This window comes from Tachyglossus aculeatus, chromosome 5, assembly GCF_015852505.1.
Source record: "Tachyglossus aculeatus isolate mTacAcu1 chromosome 5, mTacAcu1.pri, whole genome shotgun sequence".
NCBI lineage: Eukaryota > Metazoa > Chordata > Mammalia > Monotremata > Tachyglossidae > Tachyglossus > Tachyglossus aculeatus.
In genome coordinates, this window is record NC_052070.1 from 85328056 (window position 1) to 85345702 (window position 17647).

At 48.7% G+C, this 17647-nt stretch overlaps 1 protein-coding gene across 1 annotated transcript in view; it reads right to left on the bottom strand.

Annotated features, from left to right (window-relative positions):
• Window positions 1-4366: 4366 nt before the first annotated feature.
• Window positions 4367-17647, bottom strand: part of SLC18A1 (solute carrier family 18 member A1) — a 48304-nt gene continuing 35023 nt past the window's right edge. Inside the window, 6 exon segments of the mRNA XM_038747071.1 lie at window positions 4367-4724; window positions 8914-9047; window positions 9151-9270; window positions 9829-9892; window positions 11530-11581; window positions 13884-13962. Of these exon segments, the coding sequence (XP_038602999.1) occupies window positions 4608-4724; window positions 8914-9047; window positions 9151-9270; window positions 9829-9892; window positions 11530-11581; window positions 13884-13962 (566 nt within the window). The 3' untranslated portion in view covers window positions 4367-4607.

A 17647-nucleotide genomic window follows, 5' to 3' on the forward strand; every position in this document is an offset into this window, starting at 1 on the left:
AACAGAGACAATCCTGGAGGTCCCCCTTTTAGACTGTGAGCCCACTGTTGGGTAGGGACTGTCTCTATATGTTTCCAACTTGTACTTCCCAAGCGCTTAGTACAGTGCTCTGCACACAGTAAGCGCTCAATAAATACGATTGATTGATTGATTGATAGCAGGATGGTGGTGAAACCATGTGAAACCCACCACCTGCCTTCCTCTCTCCCGGCTACCACTTCATCCCACAGCCAAATAATAATAATGACGGCATTTATTAAGCGCTTACTATGTGCAAAGCACTGTTCTAAGCGCTGGGTGGGGTTACCAGGTGATCAGGTTGTCCCATGGGGGGCTCACAGTCTTAATCCTCATTTTACAGATGAGGGACTGAGGCACAGAGAAGTGAAGTGACTTGCCCAAAGCCACACAGCTGACAATTGGCGGAGCCGGGGCTTGAACCCATGACCTCTGACTCCAAAGCCCAGGCTCTTTCCACTGAGCCAAGCTGCTTCTCTAAAGGACTCTTCTCCAATCCTTCTCCGAAGGATTCCAGCAATGGAGAAGGAGAAAACAAAGGATTCTGGTGGTAGGATTTTCCCCGCTGCTAACTCCATCGGCCGATCCATGCGGGATATTTACTGAGTGCTTCCTTTGAGCAGAGCTCAGTACTACGCACTTGGAAGAATTTGCTACAGTGGAATCGGCAGACGTGATCCCAGCCCACAAGGAACTAAAAATCCAGTCGGGGAGACAGATGGCAAAACATATTACAGATAGGGGAAAAGGCAGAGTCAAATGATAGGTACGTTAGTCGGACAGTCGTATTTATTGAGCGCTGATTGTGTGCAGAGCACTGTACTAAGTGCTCGGGAGAGTATAATATAAAAATAGACGCAACGAGCTTACAGTCTAGAGTTAGTGCTGTGTGGCTTGGGGTGGGGTGAATATCAAAGTCCTAAAGGGGAGGTTGAGTAAGGTGGGGGGATGAAGGGTTAGTCAAGGAAGGCCTCTTGGAGATGTGATTTTAGGAGGGCTTTGAAGGTGGGGAGGATAAGTGGTCTGTCAGATATGAAGGAGGGGGCAGTTCCAGGCCAGAGGGAGAACACGGGCAAGGGGTGGGCGGTGAGACAGACGAGATGGAGGGATAGTGAGTAGGTTGACGTTAGAGAAACAAACTGGGTGGGTTGCATTGTAGTAGATCAGCGAAGTAAGGTAGGAGGAGGGGGAGAGCTGATTAAGCGTCTTAAAGCCGATAGATAGGAGTTTCTGTTTGACGTGGAAGGGTGGACGTGCGATCTTCGGATGCTTTGGAGGGGTGGAGAAACGTCCACACAGAACATTTTTCTTAGAAAAATGACCCGGTCAGCAGAGTGAAAAGCGTGGACAGGAAAGGGGAGAGACAGGTCAGCGGGGAGGCTGACGCAGGAGACAAAATGGGATAGAATAAAGGTTTGGCTCAGTATGCTGACTGTTTGAATAGAGAGGGAAGGATGGATTCTAGAGATGGTGGGAAGGTAGAACCGACGGGATTTGGCGTCAGACTGAATATGTGGGTTGAATAAGAACGGTGAGTCGCGGTAGTGCCGACTTACGGAATTTGGGGAGACAGGACGGTGGTGTGGTCTATAGTGATGGGGAGTTCTGGTAGAGAAGCAGCATTGGCTAGTGGTTAGAGCACAGTCCTGGGAGTCAGAAGGACCCGAATGGTTAGCCCTGCTCCACCACTGCTCTGCTGTGCGCCCTTGGGCGAGCCACGGAATTCTCTGTGTCTCAGTTACCTCATCTGTAAAATGGGGATCAAGACCGCGAGCCCCAGATGGGACAAGGACTACGTCCAATCTGATTAGCTTCTATCTGTCCGGCGCTTAGTATAGTTCCCGGCACATAGTAAGCACTTAACAGATACCATTAGAGAGGGGTGTTTGGGTGAGAAGTTGAGGCGTTCTGTTTTGAACACGTTAAGTTTGCGATATCAACAGAGCATCCCAGTGGAGATGTGCCGAAGGCAGGAGGAAATGTGAGGCTGCAGGGGAGGAGAGACGTCAGGGGCCGGAGAGGCGGATTAAGGAATCATTCACGTAGACACGGTAGTTGAAGCTGTGGGAGTAGATGGATTACTTGTACATATCTATTCTATTTATTTTATTTTGTTAGTATGTTTGGTTTTGTTCTCTGTCTCCCCCTTTTAGACTGTGAGCCCACTGTTGGGTAGGGACCGTCCCTATATGTTGCCAACTTGGACTTCCCAAGCGCTTAGTACAGTGCTCTGCACACAGTAAGCGCTCAATAAATACGATTGATGATGATGATGATGATGATGAAGGGGATCCAGAACTGAGCCTTGAGACCCCCACAGTTGGAGGCGGAGGAGGAGCCCGCGAAAGACAGTGAAAGGAAGCAGCCAGAGAGATAGGCGACCCAGCAGCCTAAAGGAGTCAAGGCCTGGGTTCTAATCCTGCCTCTTCCACTCATCTGCTGTGTGACCTTGGGCAAGCCGCTGAACTTCTCTGTGCCTCAGTCGCCCCATTTGTAAAATGGTGATTAAGACTGTGAACCCCACGTGGGGCGTGGACTGTATCCAACCTGATTAACCTGGATCTACACCAGTGTTTGGCACAGTGGCTGGCACGTAGGAAGCTTTTAACAAAGACAATAAAAACAAAATCGATAAAAGAACCCAGGAGAGGACAGTGTCAGCGAAGCCAAGGTTAGATAGTGTATCCTGTAGAAAGGTGTGTCTACAATATCAAAGGCAGCTGTGCCCCAGTCTCTTTGATCTCACTGCCAACCCCTTTCCCACATCCTTTTTTCCTGGCCCAGAACTCCCTCCTCATCCATAAGCGCCAGACCCCAACTCTCTCCACCTTAAAAACATCGATAAAGTCACATCTCCTTCAAGAGGTTTTTCCCAATTAAGCCCTTTTTTTCCCTGGCTCACTCTCCTTTCTACATTGTCTATACACTTGGCTCGATCAATTGCATTTATCAAGCGCTTGGGAGAGTACAGCAGAATTAGCAGACGCATCCCCTGCCCATACCGAGCTTACAGTCCGGAGATCTGTGACCTCTGGACAGTTGATATCCACCCCACCCTCAACCCTACAGCATTTGCGTACCTATCTTTAAATTATATAGTACAATATTTATATTAATTCCTGCCTTCCCCTCTAGGCTGTAAACTCATTAGGGGCAGGGAACGGGTCCACTAATACTATGTGCTTACTACAGCGTTCTGCACATAGTGAGTGCTCAATAATGACTACTGATTGATCCAAATGTATAGACGATGCAGAAGGGAGAGTGATCCGGGAAGAAAGGGCTTAATGGGGGAAGGCCTCAAACCCCTATGAGCTTCCCGTTCTCCTCAGCTTCCTTCCTCCATTGTGTAGATGTGTCTCCTACACAAGAAATAGCACATTTGTTGCCGACTTGTACTTCCCAAGTGCTTAGTGCAGTGCTCTGCACACAGTAAGTGCTCAATAAATACGACTGAATGAATGAAAGAGCACAAAATGAGCAGAAGGGAGAGTGATCCGGGAAGAAAGGGCTTAGTGGGGGAAGGCCTCAAACTCCCATGAGCTTCCCGTTCCCCTCAGCTTCCTTCCTCCCACGTGTAGATGTGTCTCCTACACAAGAAATAGCACATATGTTGCCGACTTGTACTTCCCAAGTGCTTAGTGCAGTGCTCTGCACACAGTAAGTGCTCAAAAAATACGATTGAATGAATGAAGTAGCACAAAATGAAAGCAAAGCAAGAGCCAGCATAAAAATCTAACCTGGGATCTTGAAGGAAGGAGAATGTGCAACAAACTGGGAATCAACTTGGAATTAATAAATGTGCCGTCTACGTGTCATGGACTCGGGTAGGTATGACACAATCCAATCAGATACGGTCCCTGTCCCACAGTGGGACTCGCAGTCTAAGGGAGGGAGAACAGGTATTTAACCCCCATTTTTCAGATGAGGAAACTGAGGCTCATAGAAGCAAAGCGACTTGCCCAAGGGCACACGGCAGCCGGGCAGGTGGTGGAGCCAGGTTTAGAAGCCCGGTGTCCTGATTCCCAGCCCCCTGCTCTTTCCACTGGGCCACGCTGGAACAGCACCTGATCCGCTTTAAGGATCAGCTGGCCCCGATCCTAAGGTTAAAAGGGAAAGGCCCTTGATGGAAATTCCCCAGGAACGATACGGGTTGTCAATAAGGTCGCGAATAATGAAAGTCACACAGCGAGGTGGAATCTGCAGCGGACACGGACACGTGGCAAGACTTACTAACCGGGACCTGTTTGACTTGGGCCTTCGGAATCCCCAAATAGTTTACCAACCACTTCATCGGACAGGATTTGATGACCCCGTGAGGTGGGTGCCACCCTCCCTCAGCCCACAGATGGACCAGAGACGGGAAGAGAAGACAGGAGTCCGGGCTCCCTGTACTGACACCGAATAGCACTACCACTTCACAGAGAAGAAGAAGGGACTGGAAGGAGGAAGGGAGAGTCTCAGGAGAGACAGGTGAGAGGCTCCACTCTTCAGTTTCTCCTGCTGTTTTCCCCTTGGTCTTCACGTAGCGGTCCATCTGAGCTCCTGAGCTGTATCTTACGCGGGTGCAATAAGCCGGCGGCCTTCCCCTATTCCTCCTCGCTTTCCACTTCTTCATCGCTACCGTCGCCGAGGGGAAACTCCCGTGTGGGTTTCTGCGTGGCGTAGGTCCGAGTCTGCATGGGACATTCCTCGTTCAGAATCGCCTGTGGGAGAGGAGAGGTCGGTCCGTCTTTTGCGAACCCTCTTCGTGGAAAACCGCTCCCCAAAGCCAGGATCCTCTTTTCTGTTTTGTGTCCCCACCCTGCCCCTAACCCAACAGGAGTTTCCGCAGCTTTCTGTGCCCACAAGGAGTCTGGGACTATTGAGCCTTCTTTGAACAGAATTCATAGTTGTTTATACACTCAATTCCCCACCCCACCAGAAATCCGTGAGCCTCATTTTTTGCTCCTTTAATCTGAGCAGCAAGCAGGGCGGCCAGCTGCCGTGGGTGATTTTTGCAACAGAATGGATAAAAAGTTCCTGACTCTCCAACCTCTTTACTGACATCATTTTCCATAGAATAAGAGGGTAATCGGGCAAATGTTCTGGCTTCTCTCCGTCCCACAGCTGGGTGATGCGGAGCGCCCGGAGAACCCACGAGGATGGCAATCCCAGGTGCAGGAGGTGGGAGGACTGATGAGGCAACTAGGAACTGTCTAGAATCACAGCTCCCTCCTCATTTCCTCCCTCTCTGCTTGCCTGCCTGCCTGTTTCCTCTTGCTACAGAGCTCTCAGGCTGCAGCCCCTCTCAATCAATCAATCAATTGAATTTATTGAGCACTTACTGTGTGCAGAGCACCGTACTAAGCTCTTGGGAAGTACAAGTTGGCAACAGTTTGCTCTCCCCCAAGCAAACTGACCTGGGGGTGGAGGAAAAGGTATGAGGGGGGGAATACTTGGTTGAGGGAATGGAGAAGGAGAGGAGAAAGGAGAGAAAGGGTGAAAAAGAGGGAAGAGAGAGGGGAGAAGGCAGGGAAAAGAGGGGAAGGGAAGAGAAAAAGGGAGAGAGGTAAGGAGGGGAAGAAGCGTAGAAGGAGAGAAAAGAAAACGCAGAAAGGTGGAAGAAGTGGGGGAGGAAAGAAGGGAGAAAAGGCGGAAGGAAAAGAGACATTGTTGAAGTCCCTCCTTTCCCCCTCTCCCCTCTGTCCTCTCCCTCCTCTCCCTGCAACAGGACAGCTGCACAGCCCCAGGTGAGTCTTTGAAAATAAATAACAAATTGAAAATAATAATAATAATGGTATTTGGAAAACCCAAGCAACACGCTAAACGCTGGGTTAGGAACAAGGGCAGCAAGGTGGGAAGGAGAAGCCAGCGTGACCTAGTGGCTAGAGCAGGGGCCTGAGAGGCAGGAGGACCTGGGTTCAAATCCACTCAACTAGACTCAACAAAAGCGGTCCGTCCCTGTCTCCCCACTCCTCAAGAACCCCCGGCGGCTGTCCATCCACCTCGGCATCAAGCAGAAACTCCTTACCGTCATTTTGAAAGCCATCAGCACTCCCCCTCTGACCTCACCTCACTAATCTCCTACTCCAGCCCAGCCCACCCACTCTGCTCCTCTAGTTCCAGCTTAATCAATCAATCAATCATATTTATTGAGCACTTACTGTGTGCAGAGCACTGTACTAGGCGCTTGGGAAGTACAAGTTGGCAACATATAGAGACGGTCCCTACCCAACAGTGGGCTCCCAGTCTAAAAGGGGGAGACAGGATGGGACACAGTGAGTGTCCCATCTCATCCGTCTCGCCTCTGACCCCTTTCCCACGTCCTTCCCTTACCTTAGAACTCCCTCCTGCTCCATATATGTCAGACCACCACTCTCTCCACCTTCAAAGCATAATTAAGGCCACACCTCCTCCAGGAGACCTTCTCCGCTTAAGCCTTCTTTTCCCTGGCTCGCTCTCCCCTCTGCATCATCTACTTACTTCAATCTGTGACCACCGGATATTAGCTATTCACCCCTTCCCCAACCCCACAGTACTTTTGTACATATCTTTAAATTACATATTTATTCTGTTGTATGCTCCCAAGCGCTTAGGACAGGTCTGTGCACATAGTAAACGCTTAATAAGTACCACTGATTGATAATCCTGGCTCTACTACTTGTCTGCTCGTGACCGGTCACAGCACAGTGAGGTTTAGCCATAGCTCCCGGCTCCACTGCCCCCACGGCGGGGTGGATGAGCAAGAAAACCGAACAATTAGACCCAGAATGAGAAAATTGCAACGGCTCTTTATCACGCCGAAGGGAAGAGGATGGGGAAGTAGCAAGATAATCTGGGGTGGGGTCTCCATGAACCCTTGGTAGTATGTTGGAACTCTAGCACACCGAGGTGGAGAATCTACCCAAAATTGAGGATGCCCACTCTGTCAGACCCTGTGTGGCACCGAGAGACTGATTGAACCTCCTCCCTGGAGCTAGGAGGAGTGGGTACTTGTTCTCAGAACTCGCTCCTCGGGGGATTGTGAAACGTAGTCCATTTTGGCAGAGTGGAACTTTAAAGGAAGCCCTTTTGGGGTGGTTTCAGAAGCAGCCTGTTTCATTCATTCATTCAATCGTATTTATTGAGCGCTTACTGTGTGCAGAGCACTGTACTAAGCACTTGGGAAGGACAAGTTGGTAACATATAGACACAGTCCCTACCCAACAGCGGGCTCTGTTTGGGGTTACTTGAAAGGAAGCCTATTTGGGGGTGACTTTGAAAAGCAGCTCAAGGAGACAACCAGCATCTCCTTCCCACTTTTATCCTGCTAGCCGGTGTACTTACTGCAAATTGGTCAAGGACTAGCTTCAGCCCCCTGAAGATTACGCCTCACAATTCCTTGTGCTATCATCTTATTAAACCTGCTTCTATCGCCCAGAATCTTCGTGTCTGTGAATCCATTTCCACCCCTCCGATCCACGGGTTCCTCGGAGGCCGATTCCACCGGTGGTATAAATTTGGACAGAGGTGGGATTGGAGGCGATGGGAATGGAGTCCCCGACTCTCTTCCTGAAGGACCAGGGGTGGGATGCTCTTAGGAAGGGGGTCAACTGGGTGGATCAACATTGGAGTGACTCGGCTGGCGTGGTGGAGGTTGGCCAACTGGCGGATAGCAGCCCGTGGGAAGAAGGGAAAGGGAAAGTTCTTGTTGGCCGCCTAACTTCCGAGTGGGAAGCATTCGTGGGGCGAGAGGTAGGTGCTTCGCCACATATGAGTAACCAAATAAGCGTATTCCTCCTGAAATTCCTCCTCAATTCTCCATGCGGAATCAATTCCGCGTGGCTCAGCCTCTCTGACATGGGTCTCTCACTCTTGTCACGCCGATCCTCGAACCCGTCCCCGCGTGACGAGTGACGCTGCTGTGTGACCTTGGGTAAGTCACTTAACATCTCTGTGGCTCATCTATAAAATGGGGATTAAGACTGTGAGCCCTTTGTGGGGCAGGGACTGTGTCCTACCTGCTCTACCCCAGCGCTTAGTGCAGTGCCTGGCACATAGTAAATACTTATATACCATAAAAAAGGGTTTCGTGTCTACCAACTCTTGTATTGTTCTCTCTCAAGTACTTAGTACAGTGCCTGGCACATATTAAACACTCAACAAATACCATAAAATAAGGGTTCGAGTCTACCAACTCTGTTGTATTGTGCCCTCCTAAGTGTTTAGCACAGTGCTCCGCACATAATAAGCCTTCCATAAATTCCACTGCTTGATAGGGAAGCAGTGTGTTTTAGTGGAAAGAGCCCGGGCTTGGGAGTCAGAGGTCGTGGGTTCTAGTCCCGGCTCTGCCACTTGTCAGCTGTGTGACTTTGGGCAAGTCACTTCACTTTTCTGGGTCTGTTACCTCATCTGCAAAGTGGAGTGTGCCTCAGTTCCCTCAGCTGTAAAATGGGGATTAAGACTGTGAGCCCCACGTGGGAAAACCTGATTACCTTGTATCTACCCCAACGTTTAGAACAATGCTTGGCACATAGCAAGTGCTTACCAAAGACCATAATTATTATTATTATTGCTCAATTGACTGGCATAGCTTATTTTTATGGGTTGCCATTATTCCAGTGCTTAGAACAGTGCTTGGCACATAGTAAGCGCTTAACAAATACCATAATTATTATTATTATTGCTCATTTGACTGGCGTAGCTTATTTTTACGGGTTGCCCTTGGATTTATCGATGGTTGGCAACCGTGGGAGCCGAGAGTCTCTTGGACTCAGGAGAGAAAACGAAAATGAGACGGTGGAGGCAAAGAGGAAAGAGAGGAGACGAACAGTAGGAGTGAGAGAGGGAAAAGGTAAAGGGGGGAGAAAGAGAGGGAACGTGACCGCGATAGCAAGGAGAACCGGTCTGTCTGGAGGCAGGAGAGTCCCTTACGATCTTCTCCTCTCTGGCCGGAGGACTTCGGAGGAAGTAGCAGAGAGGAGCATAGGCGATGTTGATGACCCCGATAACCACCATGAGCCAGGGGAAGCCGAGGGCCCGCACGATGGCCCCTCCCGTGGATGGGCCTGCAGGGGTTAAACGGGGGGTGAAAAGTCACTGGGGAAAGGCCGCCTAGGGAAGACCATGTATCCCGATTGGCCCGGCCCGCTGCCCTTGTGGGGACCATACCTACGGCGAACCCCATGCAAAAAGCCACATCGGCGATGGCGTAGACACTCCCGTATACCGATGTGTGACGTAGGTCCACTAGATGTCCCATGATGGGCATCATGGAGGAGTCCACCATACCTGTTCCACAGCAAGCGGTTTCTCGTTAGTCCCCCCTCCCCGATGGCTCTGCTTTCCGGCTTTCCTTCCTTGGTCTCTCAACCCTCCTCCCTCACCCTCCGTTTTCCCCCTCCCTTCTCCTCTAGACTGTGAGCTCGTTGTGGGCAGGGAACGTGTCTGCTTTTGTTGTATTGCGCTCTCCCAAGGGCTTAGTACAGTGCTTCGCACACAGTAAGCAAGCGCTCAACAAAGTCGATTGAACGAGTGGATGAATGCTCTCTCCTCTTTCTGCCTCTTTTTCCCACCCCTCGTCTTCTTTTTCCTTCTCTCCCGTTCTCCTTTGCGGCAAATAAAAGCCCCCACCTCAACCCATCAGCCACCTCCCCAGGCTGACTCTGTTTACCCTTCAACTCGGGGGACTGCGGGAGAGGGAAGCCCTGTTTGACACAAAACAGCAACTCAGATACCTGGGCCTTCTGTTCTTCCTGTTCTCCCCATCTCACCCTACCTCGTTTTCCTCCTTTCTTTACCCCCCCCCCCAGCCCTCTCTTCCTCCGTCACCCCTCAGGTGGTTCTTACCGATAGCAAAGCCGAGCCCACCGTTGGGGCCAATGAGGCCGTAAATATTCTGAGCAAGAGGAACCTTGGGGAGAAGAGAAAAGAGAAAGCCCTCTCAGCCTTCTGGCTGGGTCACCCTGAAGATGGAGCTCACAGGCTTCATCCCCATTTCACAGATGAGGAAACTGAGGCCCAGCGAAGTGAAGTGACTTGTCCAAAGTCACCCAGCTGACAATTGGTGGAGCGCGGATTTGAACCCATGACCTCTGACTCCAAAGCCCGGGCTCTTTCCACCGAGCCACGCTGCCAGGAGTGCCACTGTTGGGTAGGGACCGTCTCTATATGTTGCCAACTTGTACTTCCCAAGTGCTTAGTACAGTGCTCTGCACACAGTAAGCGCTCAATAAATCCGATTGATTGATTGATTGATTGATCAAAGGGGCGCGTGGGATCTTGGCAGGGGCACTCCTACGCCGAAAGAACTTCTGTCTCCCACATCACACACAGACAAATTGTATTTCCAGTCCACCTGGGTGACCCCTCTCTGGCTGTAAAATCTTGTTGAACCCCAGAACTCCCAATTCTTCCCTCCTGCCCCCACGTGCCGTACAGCAGAAAATACAAAGGAAGTTTTCCTGTTGATGTTATTCCGGGGAGAGAGTGAGGGTCCAACCAGCTCCCCCTTCCCAGCGTGGCTTAGTGGAAAGTGCCCGGGCTTGGAAGTCAGAGGTCGTGGGTTCTAATCCCGGCCCCGCCACTTTTCAGTTGGGTGACTTTGGCGCAAGCACTTAACTTCTCTGTGCCTCAGTTACCTCATCTGGAAAATGGGGATTAAGACTGTGGGACAACCTGATTACCTTGAATCTACACCAGCGTTTAGAATAGTGCTTGGCATATAGTAAGTGCTTAACAATGTTATTATTATTATTACTCTCCAACCAGTGGAGTCCTCACTTAGGGGAGTGACACCTTCATCTCTTTTTTTTTATGGCATTTCCTAAGCATTTATTCCGTGCCAGGCTCTGTACTAAGCACTCAACAAGATCCAACTAATCAGGGTGGACACAGGCCATATCCCACATGGAGCTCACAGTCTTCATCCCCGTTTTACAGATGAGGGAACCGAAGCCCTGAGAAGTGAAGTGATTTGCCCAAGGTCACACAGCAGGCAAGTGGCAGAGCTGGGATAATAATAATAATAGTAATGATGGCATTTATTAAGCACTTACTACGTGCAAAGCACTGTTCTAAGCGCTGGGGAGGTTACAAGGTTGTCCCGGGAGGGCTCACAGTCTTAATCCCCATTTTACAGATGACCTAACTGAGGCACAGAGAATTTAAGTGACTTGCCCAAAGTCACCCAGCTGACAATTGGTGGGGCCAGGATTTGAACCCATGACCTCAGACTCCAAAGCCCGGGCTCTTTCCTCTAAGCCACGCTGCTTCAACCCATTCATTCATTCATTCATTCAATCGTATTGATCGAGCGCTTACTGTGTGCAGAGCACTATACTAAGCGCTTGGGAAGTGCAAGTTGGCAACATACAGAGACGGTCCCCACCCAACAGTGGGCTCACAGTCTAGAAGAACCCAGGTTCTTCTGACTTCCACGACTGCGTTCTGTTGCTGCAGGATTGGAACCAGGTCCCCAAGAGACTCTGCCCAGCTCATTTTTTGAAGTGGGTTTGTTATGTGGCCCAAGACTTCCCCCTCGGTACTTACACACAGCAAGCTGATTCCCACTACCACCATCCCGATCAGGGAACACAGCCACCTGCAAGGAGAAAACCACCGGCAAGGGAACCGTATGTGGGGAAACATTCCGCCCACCTCCCCCTGGGTTCAACATTTCAGTTTCCGATTGCCCCTGATGTCACCTTTATTTTATTTCTAGTAATTACCCAGCTTAATGCTTCCAACTAAGGGCATTCCCGCCTGACCTCACCCCATCATTTTTGAAGAATCCTCTTTTTTTTTTGTTTTTTTTTTTGAGGAAGCACGGCCTAGTGGATGAAGCCCGGGCCTTGGAGCTGGGGTAGATATACGCTAATTGGGTTGGACACAGTCCCTGTCCCACAGTGGGCTCCCGGTCTTAATCACCATTTTACAGATGAGGTAACTGAGTCACAGAGAAGTAAAGTGACTTACCCAAGCTCACACAGCAGACTTGTGGCAGATCCGGGGTTAGAACTCAGGTCCTTCTGACTCCACCACTTGCTTGCTTCTCTGTGCCTCAGTTTCCTCAACTGCCCAATGGGGTTTCAATACCTGTTCTCCCTCCTACTTGTCTGTGAGCCCGATGTGGGGCTGTGTCTGGCCTCATTAACTTGTATCTATCTACCCTAGCACTTAGAACAGCGCTTGACACATAGTAAGCATTTTACAACTACCATAAAAAAAAAAACAAACAAACCTAAAAGAATACTGACTGCAAAGGCATTGTTTCCACGGTAGAGAGTGGGAAAACTCCCTTCTTTCATTCTGGAAGGTACTGGGAAATAGAAGATTCAGTTTCCCAATAACTTCACTGCCTTTCTTCAGCAATTCCCCTTCTCGGCATCCACAATTTATAATAATAATGGTGTGATATCTGTGAAGCGCCTACTATGTGCCAAGCCCCGTACTAAGCAATGGGGTAGAGACCAGCCACTTGGGTTGGTCACAGTCCCTGTCCCACATCGGGCTCACAGTCTTAATCCCCATTTTACAGATGAGTTAACTGAGGCCCAGAGAAGCAAAGTGACTTACCCAAGGTCATACGGCAGATTCACGGTGGAACTGGGATTAGAACCCAGGTCCTTCTGACTCCAGGGCCCGTGCTCTACCCACTAGACCATGCTTCTTCTCAAAACTATGATGAGCTATATTATTATAGCATAATAATATTGTGTATTAAGTGCTCACCATATAATCAACACTGTAATAAGCCCTGGGTTTGATACAAAATAACCAGATTGGAGACCGTCCCTGTCCCTCCTGGGGCTCACGGTCTTAAGTAGGAAGGAGAACAAGTGTTGAATCCCCATTTTACAGATGAGTTAACTGAGGCCCAGAAAAGCAAAGTGACTTACTCAAGGTCACACGGCAGAGTCATGGTGGAACTGGGATTAGAACCCAGGTCCTTCTGACTCCAGGGCCCGTGCTCTACCCAATTAGACCATGCTGCTTCTCAAAACTATGATGAGCTATATTATTATAGCATAATAATATTGTGTATTAAGCACTCACCATATACTCAACGCTGTAATAAGCCCTGGGTTAGATACAAGATAACCAGATTGGAGACCGTCCCTGTCCCTCCTGGGGCTCACGGTCTTAAGTAGGAAGGAGAACAAGTGTTGAATCCCCATTTCACAGATGAGGAAACTGAGGCCCAGTTCACAGAGGCAGCACTGAGATTAGAACCCAAGTTCCTAGGTCTGTGCCCTTTCTTATTAGATCACGCTGGTATTCATCCCAGGTGTCATGGGAAGAAAAGCAACTGTTTGGATGTCTTGGATTGAGTTTTGGGCAATCAATCAGTCCCTCAATAATGCATATTAAGTTTTTACCCTGGGAAGTGCGCTCTACTAATCTCTTGGGAGAGTGCACTAGAGTTAATAGACAATTTAGGAAGGAAGGCAGCCTTGGAAATAAATTACAGTTAGGGGAAACAACCAAGTTTACAGATGTTTAAAGAAGTGCTGTGGAGAGAAAGGGGTGGGATGAGCATTTAAGTGCTTAGAGGTGAGGACTCGGAGTGCATAAGTGACAAAGCAGGAAGGGAAATAAATTACAGTTAGGGGAAACAACCGAGTTTACAGATGTTTAAAGAAGTGCTGTGGAGAGAAAGGGGTGGGATGAGCATTTAAGTGCTTAGGGGTGAGGACTCGAGTACATAAGGGACAAAGCAGGAAGGGAAATAGGTTGGGGAAATGAGAGGGTAAGTCAGGGAAGGCTTCCTGGAGGAGATGGGATTTTTTTTTTTATTTGAAGGACTTTGAAGATGGGGAGAGCAGTGGTCTGGGACTGTATAAGGGCTCATCACCTCTCCCCTACCTTTTCCGGATGCGGCCCAATCCCCCACAGCCACTTACCGGCCCATCTTGTTAGCGAGCAGGCCGAAGAGGTTTGTGCCGATGAGGTAGGACACGCTGGCGGGCAGAAAAGCTAGACCTGTGGGAAGAGAAAGCAGACTACGGCCTCCAAATTGGCCCACCTAATCCCTAATCGTAGTATTTACTGCGCTTAGTACAGTGCTCTGCACATAGTAAGCGCTCAATAAATACGATTGATGATTTACTGAGCGTTCATAATGTGTCGAAAGCTGGGGTGTGGCGGGGGGTTACAATATAATCATATTGGAAACAGTCTCTGCCCCTCATGGGGTTCACGGTCTTAGGGGGAAGGAGCACGGGTATTTTATCTCGATTTTACAGATGAGGAAACGGAGGTCTGGAAAAGGCAGGTGATTTGCCCAAGGTCACATGTCAGGCTAGTGGCCGGACAGGATTTGAACTTGGGTCTCCTACCTCCCGGTTCTCTGTTCTTTCCACCTGGCTCCACTTTCCTGGCCAAGATGGGTGGGTTCCCCCCTTCCTGGTCCCTCAATCAATAAATCAATCATATTTATTGTGTGCTTACTGTGTGCAGAGCACTGTACTAAGCGCTTGGGAAGTTCAAGTTGGCAACATATAGAGACAGTCCCTACCCAACAGTGGGCTCACAGTCTAAAAGGGGGAGACGGAGAACAAAACCAAACATACTAACAAAATAAAATAAATAGAATAGATATGTACAAGTAAAATAAATATATAGAGTAATAAATATGTACAAACATATATACATATATACAGGGGCTGTGGGGAAGGGAAGGAGGTCCCTCAGTCAATCAATCAATCAATCAATAGTGTTTATTGAGAACTTACTGTGTGCAGAGCACTGTACTAAATATTTGGGTAAGTACAATACAACAGAGTTGGTAGAGGTGATCCCTGCCCACAAGGAGCTCAGGGAATATTGTCCCCTGGTCCTCAGGGAAGCTGTGCGCATTTGTGAGAGCAGATAATAATAATAACAATGGCATTTATTAAGTGCTTACTGTGTGCAAAGCACTGTTCTAAGCGCTGGGGAGGCTACAAGGTGATCAGGTTGTCCCTCGGAGGGCTCACAGTCTTCATCCCCATTTTACAGATGAGGTAACTGAGGCACAGAATAATAATAATGATAATAATAGCATTTATTAAGCGCTTACTATGTGCAAAGCACTGTTTGAAGCGCTGGGAAGGCTACAAGGTGATCAGGTTGTCCCACAGGGGGCTCACAGTCTTCATCCCCCTTTTAGAGATGAGGAAACTGAGGCACAGAGAAGTGAAGTGACTTGCCCAAATCAATCAATCAATCAATAGTATTTATTGAGCGTTTACTGTGTGCAGAGCACTATACTAAGCGCTTGGGAAGCACAAGTTGTCAACATATAGAGACGGTCCCTACCCAACAGTGGGCTCACACTCTAGAAGACTGTGTGCCCAAAGTCCCACGGCTGACAACTGGCAGAGCCGGGATTTGAACCCATGACCTCTGATTCCACTTTTTCCAGTGCTTTTTCCACTGAGCCAAGCTGCTTGCTTCCTTAGCCCCCAGCCCCTCCTTCCCACTAGGCATTTCAACCCTTTATTTGCCCTCAGCCTGATTTCATATTTATTCACTTCCCTTCCTGATGGCAGGTGCCGTGGGGGATACAATAGAGCACCACTCCTCTGAGATACACACTCTGCTTTGTTGTTTGCTTGTTGAAATGGGAAATGGGAAATAGCCCTTACTAGGTGCCAGGCACTGTACTAAGCTGATCAGGTTGGACACAGTCCCTGTCCCACGTGGGGCTCACAGCCTTAATCCCCATTTTACAGATCAATCAATCAATCAATCGTATTTATTGAGCGCTTACTGTGTGCAGAGCACTGGACTAAGCGCTTGGGAAGTGAGGGGACGGGGGCACAGAGAAGTGAAGCGGCTTGCCCAAAGTCACATAGCGGACACAGACTTCTAGACTGTGAGCCCGCTGTTGGGTAGGGACCGTCTCTAGATGTTGCCAACTTGGACTTCCCAAGTGCTTAGTCCAGTGCTCTGCGCACAGTAAGCGCTCAATAAATACGATTGATTGATTGATTTAGCAGAGCTGGGATTAGAACCCAGGTCCTTCTGATTCCCAGGCCCATGGTCTAGCCATTAGGCCAGGCTACTTCTCTGCCACTCTGCTGACCAGAGCCTTCCCTCCTTCCTTCCTTCCCTCCTTCCTTCCCTCCCTCTCTCCCTCCCTCTCTCCCTCCCTCTCTCCCTTTCTCCCTCCTACCCACCATGGCCGGAAAAAAGACCAGCCTCCCGCAGCCAGGGCGGGCAGATGCCAGACTTCTTGACTATCAGACTTTAGTCAATTAAAGATCGGACTGGGGAGGCCTAAATTAAAGGTCATTAAAGATAGGACTGGGGAGGCCCTCCCTCATTATTATTCCCACCCAGAAACAATGTACCGTTGTTTTTTGTTGGTTCTGCAAGATTTACCTCACCCCAGTGTTTAGCACGTGACTCCCCTGCACCTTTCCCAGTGTTTAGTGCAGGGCTCTGTATATCAATCAATCAATCGTATTTATTGAGCGCTTACTGTGTGCAGAGCACTGTACTAAGCGCTTGGGAAGTACAAGTTGGCAACATATAGAGACGGTCCCTAGCCAACAGTGGGCTCACAGTCTAGAAGGGGGAGACAGAGAACAAAACCAAACAGATTAACAAAATAAAATAAATAGAATAGATATGTACAAGGAAAATAAGTAAATAAATAGAGTAATAAATATGTACAAACATATATACATATATACAGGTGCTGTGGGGAAGGGAAGGAGGTGTATTCATTTTAAAAGTACCTTTCATATCATATCCAGCAAAGTCATCTTTTATTAACTAAAGATCATAATCAATGGTATTTACTGAGTGCTTACTATGGGGAGAGCACTTCTGATGCTAAATAGAGATCAGTCAGCCATCGCAATGGGGGGCAATTGATCTTTACCCCACAGCACTTTTGTACAGATCTGTAATTTATTTTAATGTCTGTTTCTGCCTCTAGGCTGTTAGCTCCTTGTGGGCAGGAACGAACTCTGCTGTACTTATTCATTCAACGGTATTTACTGACTGCTTACTGTGGGCAAAGCACTGTACTAAGCGGTTGGGAGAGTACAACAATAAAGACACACTCCTCTCACAAGGGTTTAGTGCAGTGCTCTGCAAACAGTCAGCACTCAAATACCTTTGATCGATTAATCTCGCTCTTCAAGTCGGTTAAAAAATTTCAAATGCTGAAGAGGGAAGACAGCTAAGAGGAGGGATGTGTTTGAGTCAGTTCAGGCCCTTAAGATTCAAGATAATGCTGAAAGAACTCTAAAAACAAACAGCAGTGCAACATAAGCAGCATGGCCTACTGGAAAGAGCATAGAGTCAGAAGACCTGAGTTCTAATCCTGCCTCTGCCACTTGCCTGCAGCGTGACCTTGGCCAAGTCACTGCACTTAAATGGGCCTCAGTTCCCTCATCGTAAAATGGAGATTCAATACCTGTTGTTCCTCCTAGTTACAATGTGAGCTACAGATCTCTATCTACCCCAGTGCTTAAAAGGCACAGTAAGCACTTAAATTACTATTATTATTATTATTATTATTATTATTATTATTATTATTAACAGGGGATTCCTGAACTGTAGCAGTTTGAAGGGGAAAACTAATGATAAAGCTTCTAAGGAACAGAGTGAAGATCTCATTTTTATATGGACCAACCCCACGGCTCGTACATACACATCTTTAAATTATACA